Here is a 21,740-nt window from a genome sequence, read left to right as displayed (position 1 = left end):
CCTTTTTTTTTCCTGGTTACGATTGGATCCAAAACGATGTTTGGTCCTATAAAGCATGTTTTGTTATCAGTGCATCAATATAGTTCACATAATATGTGGGCATATCTATTTGTAGGACTAATAAATTCACTGTATTTATTATGCGCATGTATGGGACATGTGCAATTGGTTACAAAGACAATAACGTGGTCAAACGCCTGTGATTTGTGGCCCAATTAGTAATATAGGTTCAAGCTATGAAAATATTCCGCGGAGCAGTCATAATACGCAATATTTGACTGAAAATACAATAATGAAATGTGAAATTCCGTAATGCCGCCCGCGCAGAGTGTAGGCGTCACGCACGTAGCGGGAGTGTGATTCAAACAGGCCGCTGGTATGATGGTGTCCGAGGCTAATTAACCTCAGTCTGCCTTTTTATTGAACATAACTGTAATATAATGTTGGTCTGTTATTGATTCAGCATGTGGCTGCCTCCACTCTTCAGGGCCAGTGGTCCTGAGCAGTCCGGCCCAGCTCATTGCGCCCGTCCTGGTGGCCCGGGGGACTCTGTCCATCACCACCACGGAAATCTACTTCGAGGTGGACGAGGATGACCCGGCCTTCAAAAGGGTCCACTCAAAGGTAAGTAACCTGCCGCAAGTGTAAAGCGTCTGACGTCTATCACTATTTAATTTTTTTACCATTGTCACGGGTTGGCATAGCCTACTAAACATTTATAATATTATAATTGAAATATACATTTATAATGAGAAAACACGGATTTGCACGGTTTCTAATATGTTTTATATATATATTCATGACGTTTTGTGCCCATAGTTTTCTTGTAAATCACCATTTCTATTTTTTTCTACTCAGAATTGTCTGTTATTTATGCGATACAAAAAAAAAAAAAAAAAAAAAAATCATATGGTCGCCGTCGAGGCCTACTGTCGTGCAGGTTCAACCGCCAAACTGTGGAGGCAGTTTCCCCAACAAGTTATGCCAGACAAAAAAAAAGTGCACGTGAATTCGTGCATTCGCGCGTCGTGCAAACTGCTCGACAGGATTGCAGACGTGTTTAAACATGACAATGAGTGTTTCCTATTTCCATATTGTCTTGTAAATGTGTCTCATAGAACCACTGAGAGACCCCGAAATTAAAGATCCTATTATATTATTATTGCGTGACATTAGGCCTATTTGGCTACTGTAAAAAACACATTTAAGAAAACCATAATGGGACACAAATATAAAACAGCTCATTTTATTAGCTCTTTAAATTAGATCAAAGACAGAAATAAAAAAAAAATCAGATCACAGATGTTATAATCCAGTGTATTTCAAGTGCATTTTTTTTTTCAATTAAACTGTAATATATTTATACTATATATATGTAATCATTTTTATTTTTTTTTATCGTGTAGGCCTAAGCATGGAATAGATAAACAACAACCAAAACATGTTCTAGTACTTTAAATAATAATTCAAGTAAATTGATGGAATGTTTTCAATGTAGCAAATGTCTTACGCTTATCAAAATGTAAACTTTCAAAAAAATTAGACATGTCCATTGAAACAGATGGATCAGACTACCACTGTTGCAAGTATAAATTAATAACGTTTCTACCAGATAAAGAAAAAGTTCAGAAGTAGATTTAAACAGGTGGATCCTATTTTACGTGTCACAGAACAACATTCACAATTTCAGACCACTTGAATCACAATCCATGAATGTATTTACAGTATAAAATGTACAGATGCGTGTTTTGTATTTTTTATTTTCTCCAACGTGTTTTTCTTCACTTGGGCTTTATTTTAAAGCATTTAAGGAAATGTAGGATTTTAGGCAACTATGTGGCACGGAGAGAAATGTTGAGGTGGCCCTCCTGGATTAATAATGGTCGCCGCTCATTTAAACTTGCTCCTAAATATTGACACCGCCAAAAAAAAGGTGCACGGGGATAATGACAAACGCAACTGTCATAAAATTAGTTTTAAAACGGGCCAAAACATATTGGACAACAGAGGACAGTCACATCTCACAACAATTGGTTGGCATATTATTTCTGTCCGTTTCTGAGCTCGTTAGGCCTCTTTATACCACAATGTGTCAGACGAGGTGAACTAACATATTCTTGTTTTACCTCAGAGTTTCTCCAAGCTCTTGGGGTTGGTCAGTATCTCTCTTGCCAGTCGCCAAGTCTGTTTGGCTGCGTTCTCTAGAGCAGAGTGGGGTTTCCCTTGAAACAGGTCTAGATTAGGCAGGAAATAATGCGGGCACCTTCTGCACTGCAAGCATGAAATCAGCTGCAATAGTATCCCGTTGAGGCGGTCGCCGAGGCAGTTCTCGTCCCAGTCTGACTCCCGGGGATGCTTCTCGCACTCGTAGGAGACCAAAGTTTTCATGTGGTAGTTGTTCAGCGGTGTCCCGGGCAGCTCGAGGTGACGGTCGCGCAGCGTCTTCAGCACCGACAGGCACTTCTTCCTGCAGCCGCCCAGGATGAGCCGGTTCTCGGCCTCGGCGAACTGCAACACCCAGGCGTCGCTCTCCGCCGAGCTCTGCTTGCCGTTCAGGGAGTAGCACTCCTTGGATAAAAGGTTGAACCCTTCCGCTTTGACTTCGGCCACCCGGTTAGGTCCCGGCCACGGGATGTGCGGGAGAGGCCAGTGCGCCGCGCTTCTCGGCCAGATCCCAGTGCACTTGAACGCCGGCGTGATCTGCACCACGTATCTGTCTCTGATGCGCAACTTCACCTCACTCGTGTCAGCGACCATTTTGACAACATCTCTGTAGCTGCATTTATCCACTGCCTGCGCCACCAGCGTCTGAAATCTCGACCGGATCTTGCGCGCCGAGAGGTAACCGGAGGCTGTGATGAATTCGACCCAGAGGGACATGCTTCTCTTGCGGCCGTCGCTGAGCTTGAGCACGGCGCAGCCCGGCAGAGACCCGTCGTCCACGAAGTTGAACACTCCCATCTGATTCAGATAGAGCACGACCTCGAACTCGGTGGGCGAAATGACCTCCAGTCCCTCGAAACGGTTATCCATCTCGCTGAGGGAGCTGATGAAGCGCGGCTCCTGCACCTCGACCTCCTTCAGGACATCCGAGACCACCTTGCACACCTCCCGGATGGTCTTGGAGATGGCGGCTTTTCGAGACTGGCATTTCTCGTTGTAGTATTTGTTGAGGTGATACACCAACTTTGCCTGCGCGGCTATCATATTAGGGCAGAGATCCGGGTTGTACACCGGAGTCTCGCAGTAAGCCGAGGGATCCAACGCGGCTGTTTGTACGGGAGCCAATTTTAGAGAAGAAGGGTATCTATTTAAAAAGAAAAAAAAATGTCTATCTATGAGACAACTATTTAAAACTGCGCGCAGAGCACATGCGTAACGGTCATATCATAACATACACAGCTGTGGTACCGTAAACTGCATTGAAGTCCTCGGAATGATCAGGATGGTCTGCTTTAAAAGTCCATTTCAGCCTCGTGAGGTTCAGTAGCCGGAAAAATACCTCTTGTTTTCCCCCCCTCTGATCACTGTGCCACTAAGGAGTCCGCGTAATTGCGCAGAGTGGAGTGTTCCCTCCAGACGCAGACGCCCGGTGTTGCTGTGTTTTACAACAGGAGACACACACACACACTCTTTATTATAAGGGAGGAGTTGAAACCAAAATGTCCAATCGCTGTCTGATGCGTCACCGCTTCCCAGTTTATCGAAAACAAATTCATCCCTGGGTGTTATATACGAGTAAAAAAAAAAAAAGTACAGGTAGTAGTAGTATATCGAGGAGCGGAAGTACACCTACGCATTTGCAGAGAGGAGGGAAAAAAACAGCAATTTCACTGCATTACGTTGCTTTTTCTGGGAGTCTATCTGCTGCTTTTTAGTCCGCTATATTGAGTCATATTTAAAACAGTAGGTGGATTTGGAATGGATAAAGTATTTATGTTTTCGGATAATATAACTTTTAAATTTGACACATTTAAATATTTTAATTTTCTCCAGTGGACCGGATCTAATTTCTTCTAAATGAGACGCGTCGGATAAATACAAATGAGAATTAAGTAATCAAAAGTTTTTTCTTTAAATAGAAAATATAATTGCAATTTATAAATGATTTTTGGTTTATTTTGTACTTTTTGTTTTTGAAGCCACATATTAATAAAATCATGAGATACTTTCAGGGTTAGTTTCTGGTGAGGTAGCAGTTTATTTCTGACACATTATAATGATTTATTATATAAATGAACGCTGTTTATAGTTAGGATTGTGATTATATGGCATGTTCATTATCGTGGATGCCAAACAGAGTTTATATCTCAAGTTCACATGTCAAGCTTGTGTTGTCATGTTTTGCTCTTTTATTGCAACTGCCTGTTATGCTTTGTGCAACCATTCATACGCCAGTTATTCAGTCATTTAATTACTATTGTAGAATAAAGAAATATATCTATAACATTTGTGATCTTAACCTTTATCTATTTCTTACATTTCTCAAAAATGAAAAGCAGATATCTAGATAATAATCTATATATTGCAATATTTCATTGTGTTCATCTCCTAAAAGAAAGAAAACTGCATAACAGAGTTCATGTGTAGGTCTGTGCTTTTGTAAATGTTAGATTATATCGAAAATGCGTGTAATGTTGAATTTGTTATTGTTTTCATAAATGTCAGTAATCCAAATAAATTATTAAATTGAAGTAAGATATACACATTGGTATACTTCAGCCTGTTATTAGTGTTTTCTTTCTTCAACAACAAAATAAAGATGGTAGCAACAAAACAACAACCAAGAGAAACATCTCGAATGTTAAAAAAAGAGGGGAAAAACATTAATTGCTAATAATTCTCACAATTAAGAACAACATGCTGACAATTTTCCATAAAGTCACATGATGTTTTAGTTTGTTGTTAACAACGTCGGTCTGTGACAGTGATTCACAATAAAGAGATCTTGCATCCCCACTAAACCCTCTCTGGCTCTCATCATTGCACTGGCACTCCATCTCTCAAGGTACAGTGCATGCTTTGAAGAGGACTTCAAAAAGATAATGCTGCATGGATCAGATAAGGAACACAGAGGCATTTACACTCATCCCTGCTCGAGTCAGAACGGCATACGACCCGACATTATGAGGGCAAAGCGGCGCTCGTCAGCTCTGACTCACTACACGGATGCGGCTGAGCAGGAGGTGGCGTGTGCTGGAAGGACTCTGATAGATAGGTGACTCCCATTATCATCGCAGCCTGTCACGGACACACTGCCGGTAGCTCCGTGGCGAACGCCACTGATAATGTTACACTGTTACCAGGCAGAAATCACAGATATGAACATGATAGAGGTCTATACGACGGTTAATTCTCATACAAAATAGATTAGGTCTATATTTTTGGCACTCCTCACATTTGGTCTTAATTAATTTCACAACCAAATGTATGTAATGTATAATTTCTGGACATTATGAAAGGTTTTCATATGGTTGGAGGTAGCTTTGATAGTCTTTTCACTCACTCTCTCCCACTGTCCTCCCAGCAGGTACTCCCATTTTATTGAAACCAGACTCGCCTCACTTTCCAGACTATCTTGCCACAGATATCTCCGAATCCAGTTGCACCTCTTGAATCTGTGCTCCGGCTTTTTGGCCCATCCGTATGCGTGATAGGAGGGGGGATTTTCATCGAGATGATCACTCCTTAATCTAAAGCATGTGGCTACACAGATCTCACAGTAACTCAACCTGCTCTGAAGTCCCAAGACGCCAGCAGTTGTCAGGTTTACCCTAAGACAATCAAATCTTCTTACCATTACAACATTGCAAGCTTTGTTTCTTCACTTGCTATCCCATGGGCGATTGGAGGCCCTCCAGTTTGATATATGGGGCAGTGGTTCCTGCAGAGGCCTATTTCTGACCCAGCAATATGCATGCATGATTGTGTAAATCAATACAATGACTTCTACTTCCCCTAATTTTGCACGAGCATGTGACCCTGTTTTCAAGGCCTCTTTGTTTCCAGAGCATGCCTCTACACTTATTCATTTTTTTCCTCCATTTTTCTTCTTCCTTTCTTCCATCAAGACTGATGGTCCTGTTAACATGGCTGGGCATAAGGTCAATGGCGCTTGTCTGATGGCTGAAATTGCTCTTTGATGACACCGCTCATGCTTTGAGTGACTTGAAATGATATTCTACTGATTGTACCCAAAGCCATTGAATATATTGCTTTATTTTGTATTTCACCCTTGATGCTTTATGTAGTCTTTATACACACAAATTAATAATATATCTGTACTTAACTAACACATATGTGTGCATATACAAATGAGCATACTCGGAGTAAAATGTATTTATTTATGTCGAAAACAGTATGTAGCCTCAAGCATTTAATGAAATATAATTATATCTTTGAAAAAGTGAGTCTCGGGGGAAATCCTCTACAAACATGAATGTATATTTTCGACCAACACTATTCTTTGTGGCTATGGCTTTAACTATATTTTATGAACAAAAGGTTGTACAGTGACATTCATGCATGCTGTCTTTAATTTTCAATTTTCTGTTTTACCTCATGACTATTAACAAAAATAGCCGATGACATCATATCAGTGTATTTAGCTGATTCTAAGCTGGATCAAGACTTTTATGACCAGCAATCCTCTGGCTGGTATCATAATTATGGCTGACGTTTCATTATTTTAATAATCCTATTACACGAGAACAAATAAGGTCTGCATATGCTTTTTCATTCAATTTCTGCCATCATTTAATAAAAAAAAAAAGACACACTCAAGCCATATCCCATACAAAGGGAGTTTACCAGCTAGCTCCCAAGCTAATATGCAGATTAGTCAAAGTGGACTTAATAGGATGACACATTTCTTTATAAATCAGATTAAAAACAGTGACACTTCAGAGAAGTGCCATCAACACTGGCTCTCAAACTGTGAGAAATAATATGCTTAAATCTCATGGGATAGCCACTCATGTTGACACATTTCCTATAATTTTATTTGTCACAAACTGAAATTGTCATTGGGATTTTTAATAACAGAGCATTATTATTCCAAGCAATATGGTGTCTCTGTAGGAGGCCAGTTAATTTTTGGGCCCGGAGCCTTACGGAGGACCCCCTTTGGATTGTGTCCATTCATTTGTTTTATTCTCAGCTGTGTATTAGCAGCCTCCTTCGGAGAAGTCAGTAAGCTGGACCACATAGAGGCTCTCAGAGACCCTTAGTGACCGCCTCAACAGGCTCTGTTCACCATGAACCATGTACACCTTAACATATATACACACAGAAAACATCAGACCTGTTAGCATGATGGAAATTTTAGAAAAACAGAGGCGGAAAAGTGTAAATTATGAAACTTAATTGATTGTCTCAGCTTCATTTGGCCCTTCACCCCTCCCCTCTGCAATATGGTACGCTTGTCAGCCTTCGTGATGAATTACATGCATGTATTTGCATGAATTTAGCATGAATACAATTCTGTTTTTTTTTTTTGCCAAAATAACGATCCAGAAAATGTGCCTTGGATTTTATTAGCACACAGTTGACAATGACAATGCTATGCTTTGCTATTGGGTGTGTTGGAGACATTATTTTTGATTTATCCATCTATCTACATATTGGTATGGCTTGGATTGTTTTCAACGAATTGACTAGTTTATTTGTAAACATGCAGTTCTTTTTACTTTTCTTTTATTTATCAAGGACAACTATATGCCTGACTTCCATGTTGTCTGTTGTAAAAGGCAACCATTCAGCCGCCGCAGCAACGTGATTAATCTTAATGCCTGCGAGATGTCTGCCATCTAAAGGTGGGCGCTGTAATCATCTGCCCACTGACCCCATGATGCTCATCTACAGTCCTCTTTGCAGCCCCCGTGTCTAAGAAGTATTTTCAAATCTCAGATTAACGGAACACAGTGCTCTCCCACATGTCACGTGACCTCAGAGGAGGAGAGTACATCAGAGCACAAAGTAAACAGGGTGGAAGAATTGGTGGCATATTCTGGGTTTGGAGTTGTTGGTAATCAAATTCTGCTGGTGAGGGTCTGTGATGAAATTAGGCAATGTTGCCTAAATAAGGGATGAAGGGTTCATAATTGCCAGTCTTGGAGATCTGAGGTGCCGGGTGCCAACTGTCAGAGCAAGGCTAATGATGACAAATGTCCCTCTATGCAGATTGCTGCAGCAGCACGGGTGTGCAGCTGAGAAGGAACAAGAAAAGAAAAATGCAGAGGGCCTAATAAGAGAGAGCCTGTGTGCACATATTTAATGACCTACATGGACACAAGCCTCACTAACCGTGGGGCTGCCTTTACTAAAGCTTGATGCTGCTACCATAACATGGTCCTACAGTACCTGTGACTGATAATCATTCATCTCTGTGATATGGCTAACTATCTGCTGCTTAAACTGATACATTGAACAAAAAAATATATATAATTAACGTACGTTTGTTTGCAAACTTACCGGGATGATCTCAAAATAAATGTGTCATGTTGGAAAACTAAGCTCAACATTCATTAACTCTATTGTATAAGACATAGATCAGCATCATCCCTGTTTTTAGTTTTCCTCATTAGCTTTTTGTTTCATGATGTTTTGGTCATTGTGCAAGATGGGAAAGTTTTGTAAAAAGATTAATGCTCTGTGACCCTGAGGCTCTTGTACAAAAAAACAAAACAAGACTGTTCCTGGTTAACATAGCTAAACTGTTTGTTGGGTAGCAAGGCTTTAAACAATATTTTCTGACTTAAAAGTGCGCTTGATTTGAACCTCCTTTGTAGCAGAGAGCCATAAATCTGATTTCTCTCACTGTGACGTAAGGCTCACGCTAATAAAAGAGCAAACCCAAAGTGTTGCATGGCCAGATTTCCCCAATTTGTTGCATGAATGGCTTTTGAAAGGGGTCCCTCTTTGTACAAAGGGAGTCTCGTCTTTGTTTGGTTTCGCCCCATCTGTGTCATCTGGTGGTCTGTGCAAGAGGGTGGTGTCTCGGGGTGCTCCCCAGCGGCGATGCCAGTTGTTTTATGGACTCGGTGGAGTGGTGCTGGGAGTTCATAAGTTGGCTGGTCCATTGTGTGCTGAGCACAGCTGACACGTGTGAATTGACTCCAGCATATTGACAGATCATTTCCATTAATGAATCGGTGGAGTCTGCCTTGTTTCACTCTGTGATTTATGCCCTTGCTTCATCATCCTCGGAGCTCAGGGTTAACTAACAACCCCGTGAATGACTAAACCACAAATTACTGGACGATGCGAGTTTGCTTTGTTCAGTAGTTTTATGCAAATGTGGATATATTTTAACATATTTAAACATTTTATATCTCATATATCTATTTCTATAACCCCAAAATGAGGATTTAACAATTTGTACAACACATCCGGAGACTATCTTAGAATAATCCTGGAGTTTTGTATCTGATATTTACGTCTAATATTATATCATATTGGTTAAATCATGATAGAAAGTGTTTCTGAATGTCATTTAAACTATAAGGAGTAACTGCACAGTCAGTTATTAACAAGGCACCCATGGCAACTGAGTTTTTAGGGAAAAAAACTGTTTTCTTTTGGTGATTGGATGTTTCTTGATTTTTTATTGAGCTGCTTTTGTTTGCAACCACTGGTGTCTCATCAGCGCGGCCCTGATCCTCCATGGCGACCATCCAGATTGTTCAAAGCAGCAGCCACACACTGCTGATAGCGCTGGCCTTAGCCTGGCCTGTCACCCCCACACTGCTGCCACATGGAAGGCACATTTGCTCGCCACCATTTTATGCCGCTGTCACCCTCCCTTCAAGAGCGAGGGGAAGGAGGGGAGGTGAAAAGGAAAGGAGGGAAAGAGGGGAGGCTCACCCTGAGCGGATGCTAGACAAAGATGGCAGCAGAGACATTTTGTCTACTTTCATTAGTTCTGGTGGGGGTGAGCTGTGCTGAATATTAGCCTGTTACTGGCAAAGCCACACAATGTGAAGCATAGACGGAGAGCATGTCACAATCAAATGTAGCCCACTTCATTTCCATCTTCCTCACTGAGAAAGTGGGACATATGGGGCAGGATGCCAATTGCTGTTTTTCTATGGTAATTAACATCCCTCAAAATGTGTTACGTGGTAAGTGTGTCTCAAGCGTGACAAAGTTTATTTCACAAATTTACATATATATAGTCCCGGTAAAGGTAAGGTATTTTAAGATCATAACAGACTACAAAGGCTTACGTGCTGTATGTCATTAAGAAATGAATGAACTTTACTGGCCTTCACTCATGTGTAATGGTGTAATGAAACTCAGAAGCATCCTAAATCATTGCTGTCCTTTCTTTGAGTATCTTCTGGTATCTGTCAGCTTAAATTGGGACCCTACTAAAGACGTGCATGTGTGTGCACGCATGTGTGAGTGTAAGACACAAGTTTATGCTTGCACATGCTTGTGATGAACTTGATTGTTTGCTGTTGTTTGTGATCAGGATGATACTCACCCACTTCAGAACTCCTTTTTGGAGCTAAACACAGTTTATTCTCCGGCCTACATCTGATTCTTTTGTTTAAAAATAATAAAAAACATTCACACAGTACCTCCCTGATTGGTTCTAACCCTGGTGTGTATGTATGTTGGGATGTATCTGAATGATGTTTTGTCCTGCTGGGCTTTCATCTATTGGACTCATTATAGTAGTCATCTCGCTGGGCTGTAAAGAAGCTCAAGAGACGGGCTTCCCATGAAAGAGTCATGATGGATGAAGAAGTGCTGATGTGCAGGTTCCCGCCTCGAGGCTTTCACCTGCTCAGGAAAAGCCTCGGGGCGAAAGAACCAGGCCACTCAGGCCAGCCAATGAGAGACTGCATAGTTAAAGTCAGCCTGTTTTCGTGTTGCTTACTGGAACTGATGGGAAAAGAAAAAAGTGAACTAATTAGTAAGTGAATCTCTTTCTAAAAGAAGCCAAAAAGGTGGATGAAAGCTCCAAAAAGATGGATAAAGTTGTGCCGTTCTACCCTGTTAAATTTCAAACGATTGTATTAGTGTCAATGCCGTGGTCTTGGCAGGACTTGGGAGGTGTCTGCGTGCGGGAGCAGGGTGAGAGCATGTCGACTGTTGACACCATCTAACGAAGGGAGGATTAGGAGTTTACAGAGGCAGTAATATGATAGGTCAAAAAGAGGAGGCACTCCACCACAGCACTTGGCTCTGTAATGAATGATTGACTGGAAAAGGAGAAGCTGCCACTCGCTGGCTGAGTGCTCATCTTGACGCCTGCCGCACCGCTCCACGGCTCCCCTTGATCACGTTTCGCTGCTCCCTTCTCATCTAAGGCACCAGTCTGCAGGGAAAAGCTGCTTTTCCCTCTTATTTTTCTCCCTAATTTACACATTTAAGACATTTTTGTTTGCTTATTTGCAATTCCTTTTTTTGTCAGTGAGCCTCTCTCTATCAGTCCTCCTCCCAGTACAGTGCCGACCCCCCCAACACACACACACACACACACACACACACATAACCCCACATGCATAAACACACACACACACACAAACACTTACGTACAACCTTCCCTTTCTCTTCTGTTTGCCTTGAGGCAATGAGCTAATTTCAGGTTCTATAATTGCGGTGTGTTGTACACCTGTCTGCTATTAATTCTCCCCCGTCTCTCATTCTCTTTTTTAATGAGATATTATAGTAATTATTGTCATTATGCTATTTTCTGTAATGAACTTGATTGATGTTGTTGTTGTGGCACTATTTATTCTCTCTAATTAGTGTATATGTGTTTAAAAAAAAACAAAAATCTACATGCACTGGTAGTCTAGACTGTGTTATGAGTGAACCCGGCCCCCTTCATTCACTCATCAGCCGACCTCAGCGTTCCCGCTTCTAGCAGTTTGTCTTGGATACGGAGGAGAGCGCTGAACAGCCTGGTCACCACTGAAAAGGGCCCTGCTTGTAGCCATTTTAAGACCATTACAACAGTGAAAGGCCACACAATGGCCAGCGCTGGGCTTTGTTTCAGCCTGTCACTTGCACCCTGTGAAAATCAAATAGTGCTTTGCCTTAAAAGAAAAGGTGAAAAAGGTTTTGCCTATACTCCCATTTTTGGAAAATCTGTGTTTTGAAAAGGGAAAAAAAAAAGAGTTTTCAGTGACTTGATTTTGAATGTTATTGTTGAAGAGGCAAACAACTGGAAGGAATGCTAAAGAAAATCTCCGCTGAATTTTTCTTTTTCTGAGCAGCTCTCAATCCAATTAGGAGTTTAATAAGGGTCATGCATAGGGACTTCACGCTGCTGGTTGGTTTCTTTTGGGGAGTAGGAAGGGGCTGAAGTTGGATAGGGCCTGACTGAAGACTGGTCTCTTTAATGTGTAGTGAGGGGTCTTGTGCCCTGGTGAGTCATTGAAACTGTCTGGGGAGCACAGATGATCTTTTCCGTTATTCTGAAGGCGAGGTCGGGCGATAATCTGACACTGTGGTTAGATTGGGTTCTCAGGTGGTACCAATTACCTGATCTCTTACAAGCCTTTGCTTCCCCTTCATATTCCCCACTGGTGCAGTCTGCCTTGCCTTGAATTTTAAGGGTTTAGTTCTTTAACATCTTTTCACTGATCTTTATGTCAACATCATACAGCTTTTAATAGCTCATTTTTTGGGGGTTTAGTATCTTACATGGAAAACAGTCACCTTTCTTGTACCTTGGAATGTGAGTAAGAATGTACAAAAGCTATATGGGCTTTTAAAGGGGGCCTTAGTTGATCTTTAATCTCCCCCTATTAGAGGGAAAGCGGGTTGGAGGGCCCTAGATGTGGACACGTCCAGCCTTTGTGGATTTGTTCACATACTGGGGAGCTTTGAGTGTCTGACAGCCGTTTAACTCCACACGACCTGGTTCTCAAGTGCCATCATTTGGGTGCTCTTGAATCCTGTTAGGAGCCATAATTACAATTCATGCACTCCCTGCGCTTCTTTGAAGAGGCATTGAGAGAGCAAACAGGGGTGTTGAGAGGAGATTCCTAGCAATGCTGGCCCTTCATCAGTTTGGAAACACTCTCAGAGGCTTTCAGTAAACTGCCAGAATAATGTGGCCCGCAGCGTCAAACTCACACACAACAAAGTGTTATGTAATAAACAAATGCAAAGAAATGATAAATAATAGGGCTTTAGAGTGCAAATGTGTTAAATGTGTATTTGCGTTTAGCAACACATTGTGGGGGATCCGTTTCTTATAGTGCAATTGGAAATATACAGTAAATTCTACATGACACATTTTATAAAATTGCCCTTCTTTCAAGTATGCAAACAACTTGTGAATTGAAGTGCGAGTGAAGTGAAGCACATTCAGTGACTTTCAAAGGGAAAGAGGAGAAAGGGTGAGCATAGTGCCTAATAGGTGCTTTAGTAATTTCTGAGTTTTCATAGCTTAATCCGTTCTGAAAAGCTGAGGAGAAGAAAGGCTGCAAATGGCCCTCAGTATTAATTCGATGTGACTTCTGTACAATAAGGGCTGTGGATCCCAGAAGCCCATTTTCAAGCTTACCTTCTTTCATCATCCTCAGCCCTTGGAACTTTTGCCTAAATGTTTCATGAAACCAAGGCGGTAAACCTCTTTGGTATTCTGTCTTTATAACGCCCGGTTTAAGACTATTATTACACCATGTTCAAGGGAGAGCAGCACATACAAACAGTGAAGCTGCCTCTCCATTATGTGAAACTCAAATTGATTTGGTCCAATTGGGAGAGCACTTGTATAAAAACACACATAGTCTACGGCTCATTTCCCCCCTTTCATTTTGGAGTTTTGCAAATGCAAATGAGGGTTGGTTTCCCTCCTTCTTTGTCGAAAGTATTCTCTCTGGTTTTCAGAGTATATCTTCTCATTGATAAAGCAAATGCCCATTATTATTTATAACAATCGTGGATTTCAACAGACTATTTTCTCAGGAAAACAATTGTGACCAAACCACACATAAAATCTGCCTCATTACTCAGATTTCATCCTGATATTTTGATAAGATAAAAGTAAAATTGGAATGAAATGTTTTCAATATGCAGCCCCTCCCTATCAAATACGTGAAAACTATTTTGTGAACTCTGGAACTTCTGTGAGATTCATACAATTTCTTATTTTGTTTTTCTGTACTGCAGAGAGATGACGAAGGCAAAGGATTTGGTTTGTTATCAAAGAATCCTGTGATGATGTGCCTCAGGAAAGCACAGGCTGTATCGCACAGCTATCTCTGCTGTGAATGCTTTGAAACACATTCTCTCCCATTATAAAAATAACGTCAGGGATATGGAAACATCATTGTTTTATAATTTAAAGAAACAAAGAGGCTTCTTTATTTCTTGTGTAGTTTTTGATTGCACCGAATAGGGGGAACTAGCAAGGGGCACACTGGGTGGGTCAGTGACCCTGGAGAAAACAGCTTGCATTAATATGGTCTAATCCAATGTAATTAGTCAAATTACAGCATGCGAGCAGCTTGTCGGGGGCTGTCGGCTTTGGCAGGCGCACAAGATGGCCTGGAATCCCACTGGACAGGAGAAAGACCTCAAAAACTCCCCAAAGCCACCTTTTTGCTCTTACTTTTACTCCTTTCAATGCATTTTCCTGATCTCCTCCATCTTCTCTCTAAATTGGAGAGGGCTTTTCAGCCGTGCTCCAATGTTTTCACCTTTTCTGAGTTGTCTCCCACACCCGCAGGCTGCTAGCTTGGCTTCCTGCCTGCCTGCTAAGGTGGATCAAAATGATATGAGGATTCATAGCAGCGGCTACAGAACGTCAGAGTAATTATATCAGTGCTGCACTCCTCCTACGTGATTTTATGAGAGAGTCAGATGCACACTAACTAGCGCATCCAAGAACCATAGACATGGTTAAGACACTTCCTCATGTTGTAGGATTAGCATTGGTAAAACGATTTAAACTATATAATTACATGAGGATAAAGTACAAATTATCTAGTGCACTCAACAGCCAGATTATCATCCCCCTGCAAGACCCGTTCAGCCCCAAAGGGTGAGCCCGGATGACAAAAGGCCCTCATTAGCATAAATCTACAAGCCCTCTCGTTCAGAGAAGCCGATAAGAACCTGTTCCACCTTTGCTTTGGCCCTGAATGGCTTGTTGTGCTCTTGGCAATGACAGATAAGTCAGGGTAATTCCACTTCATGCCTGAAAATATGATCCTCCAGATTCTGGCTGCATCCCGAAGGTGTCACCCACGATAATCCTCAAAGAGCGTCCGGCAGAAAGGGGGCTGCGTGTTTTCCCGATGATATACTGCAAATGACAGAGAGAATTATACGAAGTAGGCCAAATCTGTACCATATTATTAAGCAATTCCCAGTGAATAACGGGGATAAAAGGATAATGGATGAGGGTGTCGTTATTACCTTGGTGCTGAGGGAAGCGGCAAAGCAAAGGTAGAGAGACAAGATTAATTGAGGACGAGTGAGGCGCTCATTGCTCATCAGGCCCTCTCGTCTAACCACTTGCTCTCTCTGTCTCTCTCCTCCTCTGTCTCGCTGCCGCTCCATCCTTGTCTAGTTCTTTTTATTTTCCGTCTTGCTCTGAGCCCTTATCCCTCCCACACAGCAACAAAAAAAAAAGAAGAAGAAAAAATAGCAAAGTGGGATTTAAAGCGATCAGCTTGGCACTCAGTGGCAGACAGAGGAAGCTGGTACCCAGGCCAGGAAGATTTCAGTCATCTTAAGGCTGACAAGTCCCTGAAAAAGTCCCATTAGGAAAAGCTTGCTGAGAAGACCCCATACCAAATGACTGCATCCGTTCTCTCAAGCTCCTTAGCGAAGGCATCCTCAAGCTGTTTATCTGGATGATGGGCTCACTAAGTGTGTTCATGTATGTGTGTGGATGGGTCATGACTTGAGCATGCTCACACATGTGTTTAAATGTTCTCTTTGTTTGTATACTCGCTACACAGCATTTACTTAAGGCATAATAAAGTTTCCCCTTATGGGGAGGAGAATTGTGAAGTCACTTAATCAGCATTATTAACACTTATTAGTAGCAAAGCAAGGTGAGTCATTCTAGCTTGAACGCTTTAACAAAAAAATGTACTTCTATATTATATCTACAGAAATTACTAATAGAGTCACATATAGGCCGAATATTATGCATCCAAACTGTAGGTGATTGGTAATAAAAGGCAACACATCACAACCACAATATACCAATCACTACAAACTCCATTGGCAAATCTGACCAGTGAATTGAAATCATCTGAAATGATCCAACAAGGATATGATCCACCTATATAGCTGTGATTTCAGTGGTGGTGGTCATGGCAGTTTGTGAAATAGTGACAAAATCAATCTATTGGTTTGGTGTATTGTATGTAGCATAACCCTAACGTTAGTGTCTTGCCTAAACTTAAATGTGTAGTTATTTTAAGCTCAAACTAACTTTTGTTTTGTAACGTAATATCATCCTGACTGACGGGCACGAACGATACTTCCAATTGAAATATATTAGTTTGAAAGTTTTGCTGGGCGATACCAAAGAAATAGAAAATATGTGTTAATGTACACGGATCAGTAGGTTTAAATTTTCAACTATTTCACGCACTGTGTATTTTTAGTATTATTTTAAAAACCCACTGCATTTTTTTCTATTAAAAAGTTACTGCATATTGTGCACTATTCCTGTATAAGGTGAGCACATGCATGCAACTATATTACGTCTAAAAAAAGTGTTCTAAATAAAATCAAATGCAGTTTTTTAAATGATATATTCCTGCTGCAGCTATGTATACTGCACTGTATATATCAGTAATGAAATGTATTTATACATTTTATTTTTTAATTGTTCATTACATCCTCACAGCATCCTTCTGTAGGCCTGGTGTGGATTGATTCCACTATGCCATACAAGTCGAGTAACTGTTTGGATTTTGTTTCTCATCGCATTTTTTAGGCTTTATATTTGAACATATAAAGAATGTTTGAAGAAATTTCATATGAGGACACCGGCTCCTCCCACCTGTCCTACCATGAAGACGACGCTGTAGGGCCTGCTAATGTGCGTGAAATACCATCCCTGACATAAATGTTATTGACAAACTTGGCTGGACAGTTTGGGCAGTGAACTGCCACTCTATTTAATGCATATTCATCTCTTTTATCCCACTGGTCTTACCAGAGCACCCGAGCTGTGTCATCTTGCCACACTCCAGCTACCACCCAAATGTGTAGTGACACTGATTATGCAAATCTGTATCTTGTTTTCCCCCAATACCTGCATTAGGAGCTTGCTACTTTATTGAAGTTGAGATATGGCTCTCTCAGTATGGAACCGAGTGGAATTTTTTTTTTCTAATAATAATCTGTGGGAATCTTTTACATGTTTGTTTCCACATTTCATAGCAGTTGTCACATTGAGGGGGGATCAGATGAGAAACGAGCCGTCGTGCTCAGGCATACATCTTGCAGGATAGGAAAGGGATTAAAACTGAAATAAAAGTGTGAATTTGAGCATGTCGTGGTCAGACAACTAAGATCTCTGTTTGCCTGGCTTTATAAAGTTCAGTGTGGTGGTGTTACTTTAATTTCACAGTGTGTGGAACACCTGACTCTTTTGTAGAAAGAAGAATATGTACATCGTTTTAATTGCTACGTTCAAAAAAAGAAAACAAAATGGTATTTTCCATGCAGTTAGTTTAGTTGAATTTGTCATTGAAATTGTATATTAAATAGATTTAACAGCCCCATCGCCTTGATTCTAAAAAAAAAATACATTTTGTTTTGACATATTTTCCATTTCGTGAGCACAAATAAACAAAAACATGTGTGTTTTCAAAATCTAGTCAAATAAAAACTAGATAACTAGAAAAAAAGTGATTTTTTAAATGAATTGTGTTTAACTTAGCTTCTTACTTTAAAACATATGTATATATATATATATATATATATATACATTATACATATATTCTTTTCTTTTTATTTTGTCACCCAGTCATATTGTCTGTGGCTGACAATGCTCTCCAACTAGCTGAGAGTTCAGTTCTCACTATGACCAGGCTTTAAGCTTTCTCCTTGGCTTTTCTTTTCCGACTGCTCAACCTCTACACAGATTTGGCCCATATTGCCTTGGGTCAGCCATTGAATACAGTATATGCAGTGTGTGCTGATCCCCCAAATTGCCATGTGTGAAATCCATCCCACTCGCTCCTGGAGGAGTAGTCATATCACTCAAAATGAAACTGCCTATCGTAACCTCCCCTTATTCTTCCACTCCGCTGTTCTCTCCGGCCGCCTGGGACCATGCAGTTGTGAGGCTTTATAGTGGAAGCCTATTAGACAAATCTTAGATGAATGCAGCAGAGGTGCTGTGATGCCAGGTTGTCAGAGTGCTTCACAGTTTCCTATAAATATATCAGTCATGCTGGCTTGGAGGTCTCACTGAATTATATTATTATTATTTTTTTATAAATGCAGTGGAGGGGGATTGTATTGTCCCATACGGGAGAAAATTGCATCAGGTTTTAGAGAAAATGCTTCGTTAGATTTATTAATAACGTCTGTCATAGTGTCTCAGCCAATGTGAGGTTAAAGCTATTCAGAAGTCAGAAATGATTAGAATCTGTTTCCATGCATGAAGTGACTTCCTATCGCTTTTAACCATGATGTTCTCCATTTGAGCATCTGCACATTATCATATATGAGTTTCAGCCTAAACACTGGTGTCACCTGTGCCTCTCCTCATCTCATCTGTCACAATATTTTCCATTCTCCACCTCTGATGTTCTACAGGCAAAATGCAGCATGCCCTCTGTCAAACCAGGGATAGAAGAGAGGGGGAATAAAGGAAGGAGGACAGAGACGTTAAATTGCATTATGGCTATTATGCTGTGGAGGTATAGCTCCCTGCAGCTGGCAGATCAGCGCATGCGCCTGTGGCTCTTAATGAGCCTGCATGGAGGGACCTGTGTGGAAACAAAAGGCTGGGCTTGTCGGCCATACCAGACCCCTCCACCCGCCCCTTCACTGCTCCCCCAGCCCTGAGCGTGACAGACCAAGAGCAGAGCGCCGGTCCCTTCCTGGTGGCGTGATTAGATTGGGGCCGAAGTCTCCAGCTGGCAGGCCTGTCTGTGACTGGAGGCGGCCGTCCCCAGCGCTTGTCACTGGCTGACACCTCTGACAGGCAGGGGACAGCTTCAGCAGACAGGTTCATTAAATGGCATTTTTTACAGCTGGGCCTCCAAAAATGAGGGCTGGGCTTTGTCAAATCTCTAAGTCTACAGGGGCCCCTGCTTGTTGGTTTAGACCAAAGCTTTGTTGTTATGACAAATTTTTTGATCTGGGCTGTTTGAAATCAGCTCTTTTTTCTCCTCTTTAGCCTCTCTTTTGTTGACAGCTACCCCTTTGGCCTGCACTTTGTCATGGCAGGAAAGTGTTCACTTTAGCTGGGTAACAAGAAAAAGCCAGTGCTAAAACAATATTATATTGACAATCAGTTGTTTACACTTTTGTTTATAAATTGCAATTCTTAATAACCTGGAATGACAAACATGTGTAAACTAGATTTTTTACTATTGTGTTATTTATTACTTGCTGGATTGTTGCTTACATTTCTTTTTACAACACGTGATATAAGAAATGAAGAATTTAAGAGACAAATTTATGGCGCTGTAAAAATAAAATACTACATTTAATAGAGACTTTGTTTAAACTGACAATTTGAAGTCACTAGACATCCACATAACTTAATATATATTCAAACAGCTTGCTAGTGTTTTGATGGTTGTAAGCTGTAATGGCCTTCCCATGATGCATATTTGTATGACTTGCCTGCAAGCACTGCACTCAGAAGACTCCTTCCACAACATCTGGCTGAGAGGGAGGGGGGGTAAAACTTACCCTGCCTCCTAGCGAGCTTCTGCTGGCCCCCAACATTGCAGCTGCAGCTCTAGTCCTCCCTCCACCTAACCTCCCTTCCTCTCTCCGCCCTCTCCATTCAGCACGCTACCTCCTCTGGGCCACGCCGTCTCTATGACAACTGTTTGAGTTGGGGGGTTGCAGAGGTGTCAGGCATGGCATTACAGGAAGGAGAGCACCAGAGATGCTGTGCTGCACATCCAGCATCTCCACCTAATCCAATTTTAATTGAGCTCCAGAGATTTTGGATGTGGCACGGAGGTCGAGCGTGAGCTATTCCAGGGAGAAATTAAGGCAGCCCGGCTCGTGCTGCACTCTTCCAGCCTGTCACTATTTTAAATGAGCATTAGCATCAGACCTAACCCAGCTGAACATCTCACTCTGTCTTTCCTCTCTCCCTGCCTACACCACCTCAATCACCCCCACACACACGTGCAGACACCCTCTTACTACCCCGTTATATCTTTATTCTCCCTCGTAGACACTCTCTGAACTCAACCTATATGTGATTATAACCCGGGGAGTTGATGAGGTTGCTCCCCCGGCTCACACTGTTGAACAAAATTGTTCAGTCAGATGGAAGTGAGGTGAAAGGAGAGGCTGTGAGGGGACCATTCTCACCTGTCAGAACAACTCTCCTGGTTTTGTGTGTGGACCTGCAGTCCCAGTGGTGCTGCATACACTAATGATCTTTTGTCTACTCTCTTCTCTCCTTGGCACGATGGTTGTTGATCATTTATGTGTCATTAACGCAGGGTTTCCTCTTTTGACCACTTGCGTTCTATATACCAACTAAGGTTTGAACCACTCAAAGATACGTCGTAGAGAGCTTCATATTATATAGAAAAGTCCCTTAAGATATGGCCTAATGTCTCAGTAATGGTTTCTTACTTGTTTTTTTTTTTTAAATAAGCAATAAATGAACACGTACTAGTGTAATATTGATATTTTATTTTAAATGAACTCATGAAAAAGTTATTAAAAACTGATTTTAGTAGCCTAATGTTTAGCGGAATTGGCTTCCAAGCAGCAGGTTTTAATCCCAGCAGTGAAATAATGAGTGTACTAGATCAGTGTCTCGCCGACTGCAGCTCCCATAAACAAGTCATTTGACAAAGAAGTATTAAAAAGTGCAACAGCTACCGACTTGTAAGTGGTAAAGCAGTAAACAGATCTTAAACACTCTCTTTTGTAGAACTTTGCTTATCTACTGTCATGCTTTCTGATACAGTTTGGAAAACAGAGTTGGCTCGCTGATTTAAAACAAAACAGCGGCTAACTTTACACCAGTTCAAATAATTGAAATCATCATCTGAGACCTCATTTTAACAGCCTTGACTATGTTTTGTCATATGCAACTTTAATATTGAACTCATTGAAATGGACAGTAGCCTTTATCACCTGTAACCTGACATGATCTCTGGTTTTATACTATTATATCCTGAGAACATTCTCTTCTATCTCTGCCCTTCTAGGTCCTAGCATACACTGAGGGTTTACATGGGAAGTGGATGTTCAGTGAGATCCGGGCGGTGTTCTCCAGACGCTACCTCCTGCAGAACACAGCGATGGAGGTCTTCATGGCCAACAGAAGTAAGCCCAAGTGCCAATTACAGCATTTGAAACCCATGCTTCTCCTCTTCGTCATCACTATAAGGGATATCTCTCATTGTTTCACAGCGTCAGTCATGTTCAACTTTCCTGACCAGGCCACTGTAAAGAAAGTGATCTACAGTCTTCCTCGAGTGGGAGTGGGCACCAGCTATGGACTTCCACAGGCGAGGTGGGTCACACATGCCCAGAATATCTCTAATATATTTTGTTCATAGCCGATGCTACCTTATCTGTGTTGT

General features: G+C 41.4%; 2 protein-coding genes across 5 annotated transcripts in view; one reads left to right on the top strand and one right to left on the bottom strand.

Moving 5' to 3' along the window:
- Window positions 1–21,740, top strand: part of nbeab (neurobeachin b) — a gene marked incomplete at its 5' end in the record, with an annotated part of 172,100 nt that overhangs the window by 112,596 nt on the left and 37,764 nt on the right. For all 4 annotated transcript variants that reach the window (XM_084019133.1, XM_084019131.1, XM_084019132.1 and 1 more), the window contains 3 exons: window positions 488–624; window positions 21,363–21,480; window positions 21,568–21,670. In XM_084019133.1, the coding sequence (XP_083875259.1) occupies window positions 488–624; window positions 21,363–21,480; window positions 21,568–21,670 (358 nt within the window). The remainder of the gene's footprint in view (window positions 1–487; window positions 625–21,362; window positions 21,481–21,567; window positions 21,671–21,740) is intronic.
- mab21l1 (mab-21-like 1) lies at window positions 1,231–3,608 on the bottom strand. Its single transcript, XM_084019143.1, has one exon. It carries the CDS (start codon window positions 3,205–3,207, stop codon window positions 2,128–2,130), a length of 1,080 nt encoding a protein of 359 aa, XP_083875269.1. The 5' UTR covers window positions 3,208–3,608; the 3' UTR covers window positions 1,231–2,127.

The sequence above is a fragment of the Eutrigla gurnardus genome (assembly GCF_963514095.1).
Source record: "Eutrigla gurnardus genome assembly, chromosome: 10".
Classification (NCBI taxonomy): domain Eukaryota; kingdom Metazoa; phylum Chordata; class Actinopteri; order Perciformes; family Triglidae; genus Eutrigla; species Eutrigla gurnardus.
This window is presented reverse-complemented; position numbering and strand designations above follow the sequence as displayed.

Excerpts from the sequence above, each read along its gene's own strand:
- mab21l1 (XM_084019143.1), bottom strand. The coding sequence starts at position 3,207 with ATGATAGCCGCGCAGGCAAAGTTGGTGTATCACCTCAACAAATACTAC.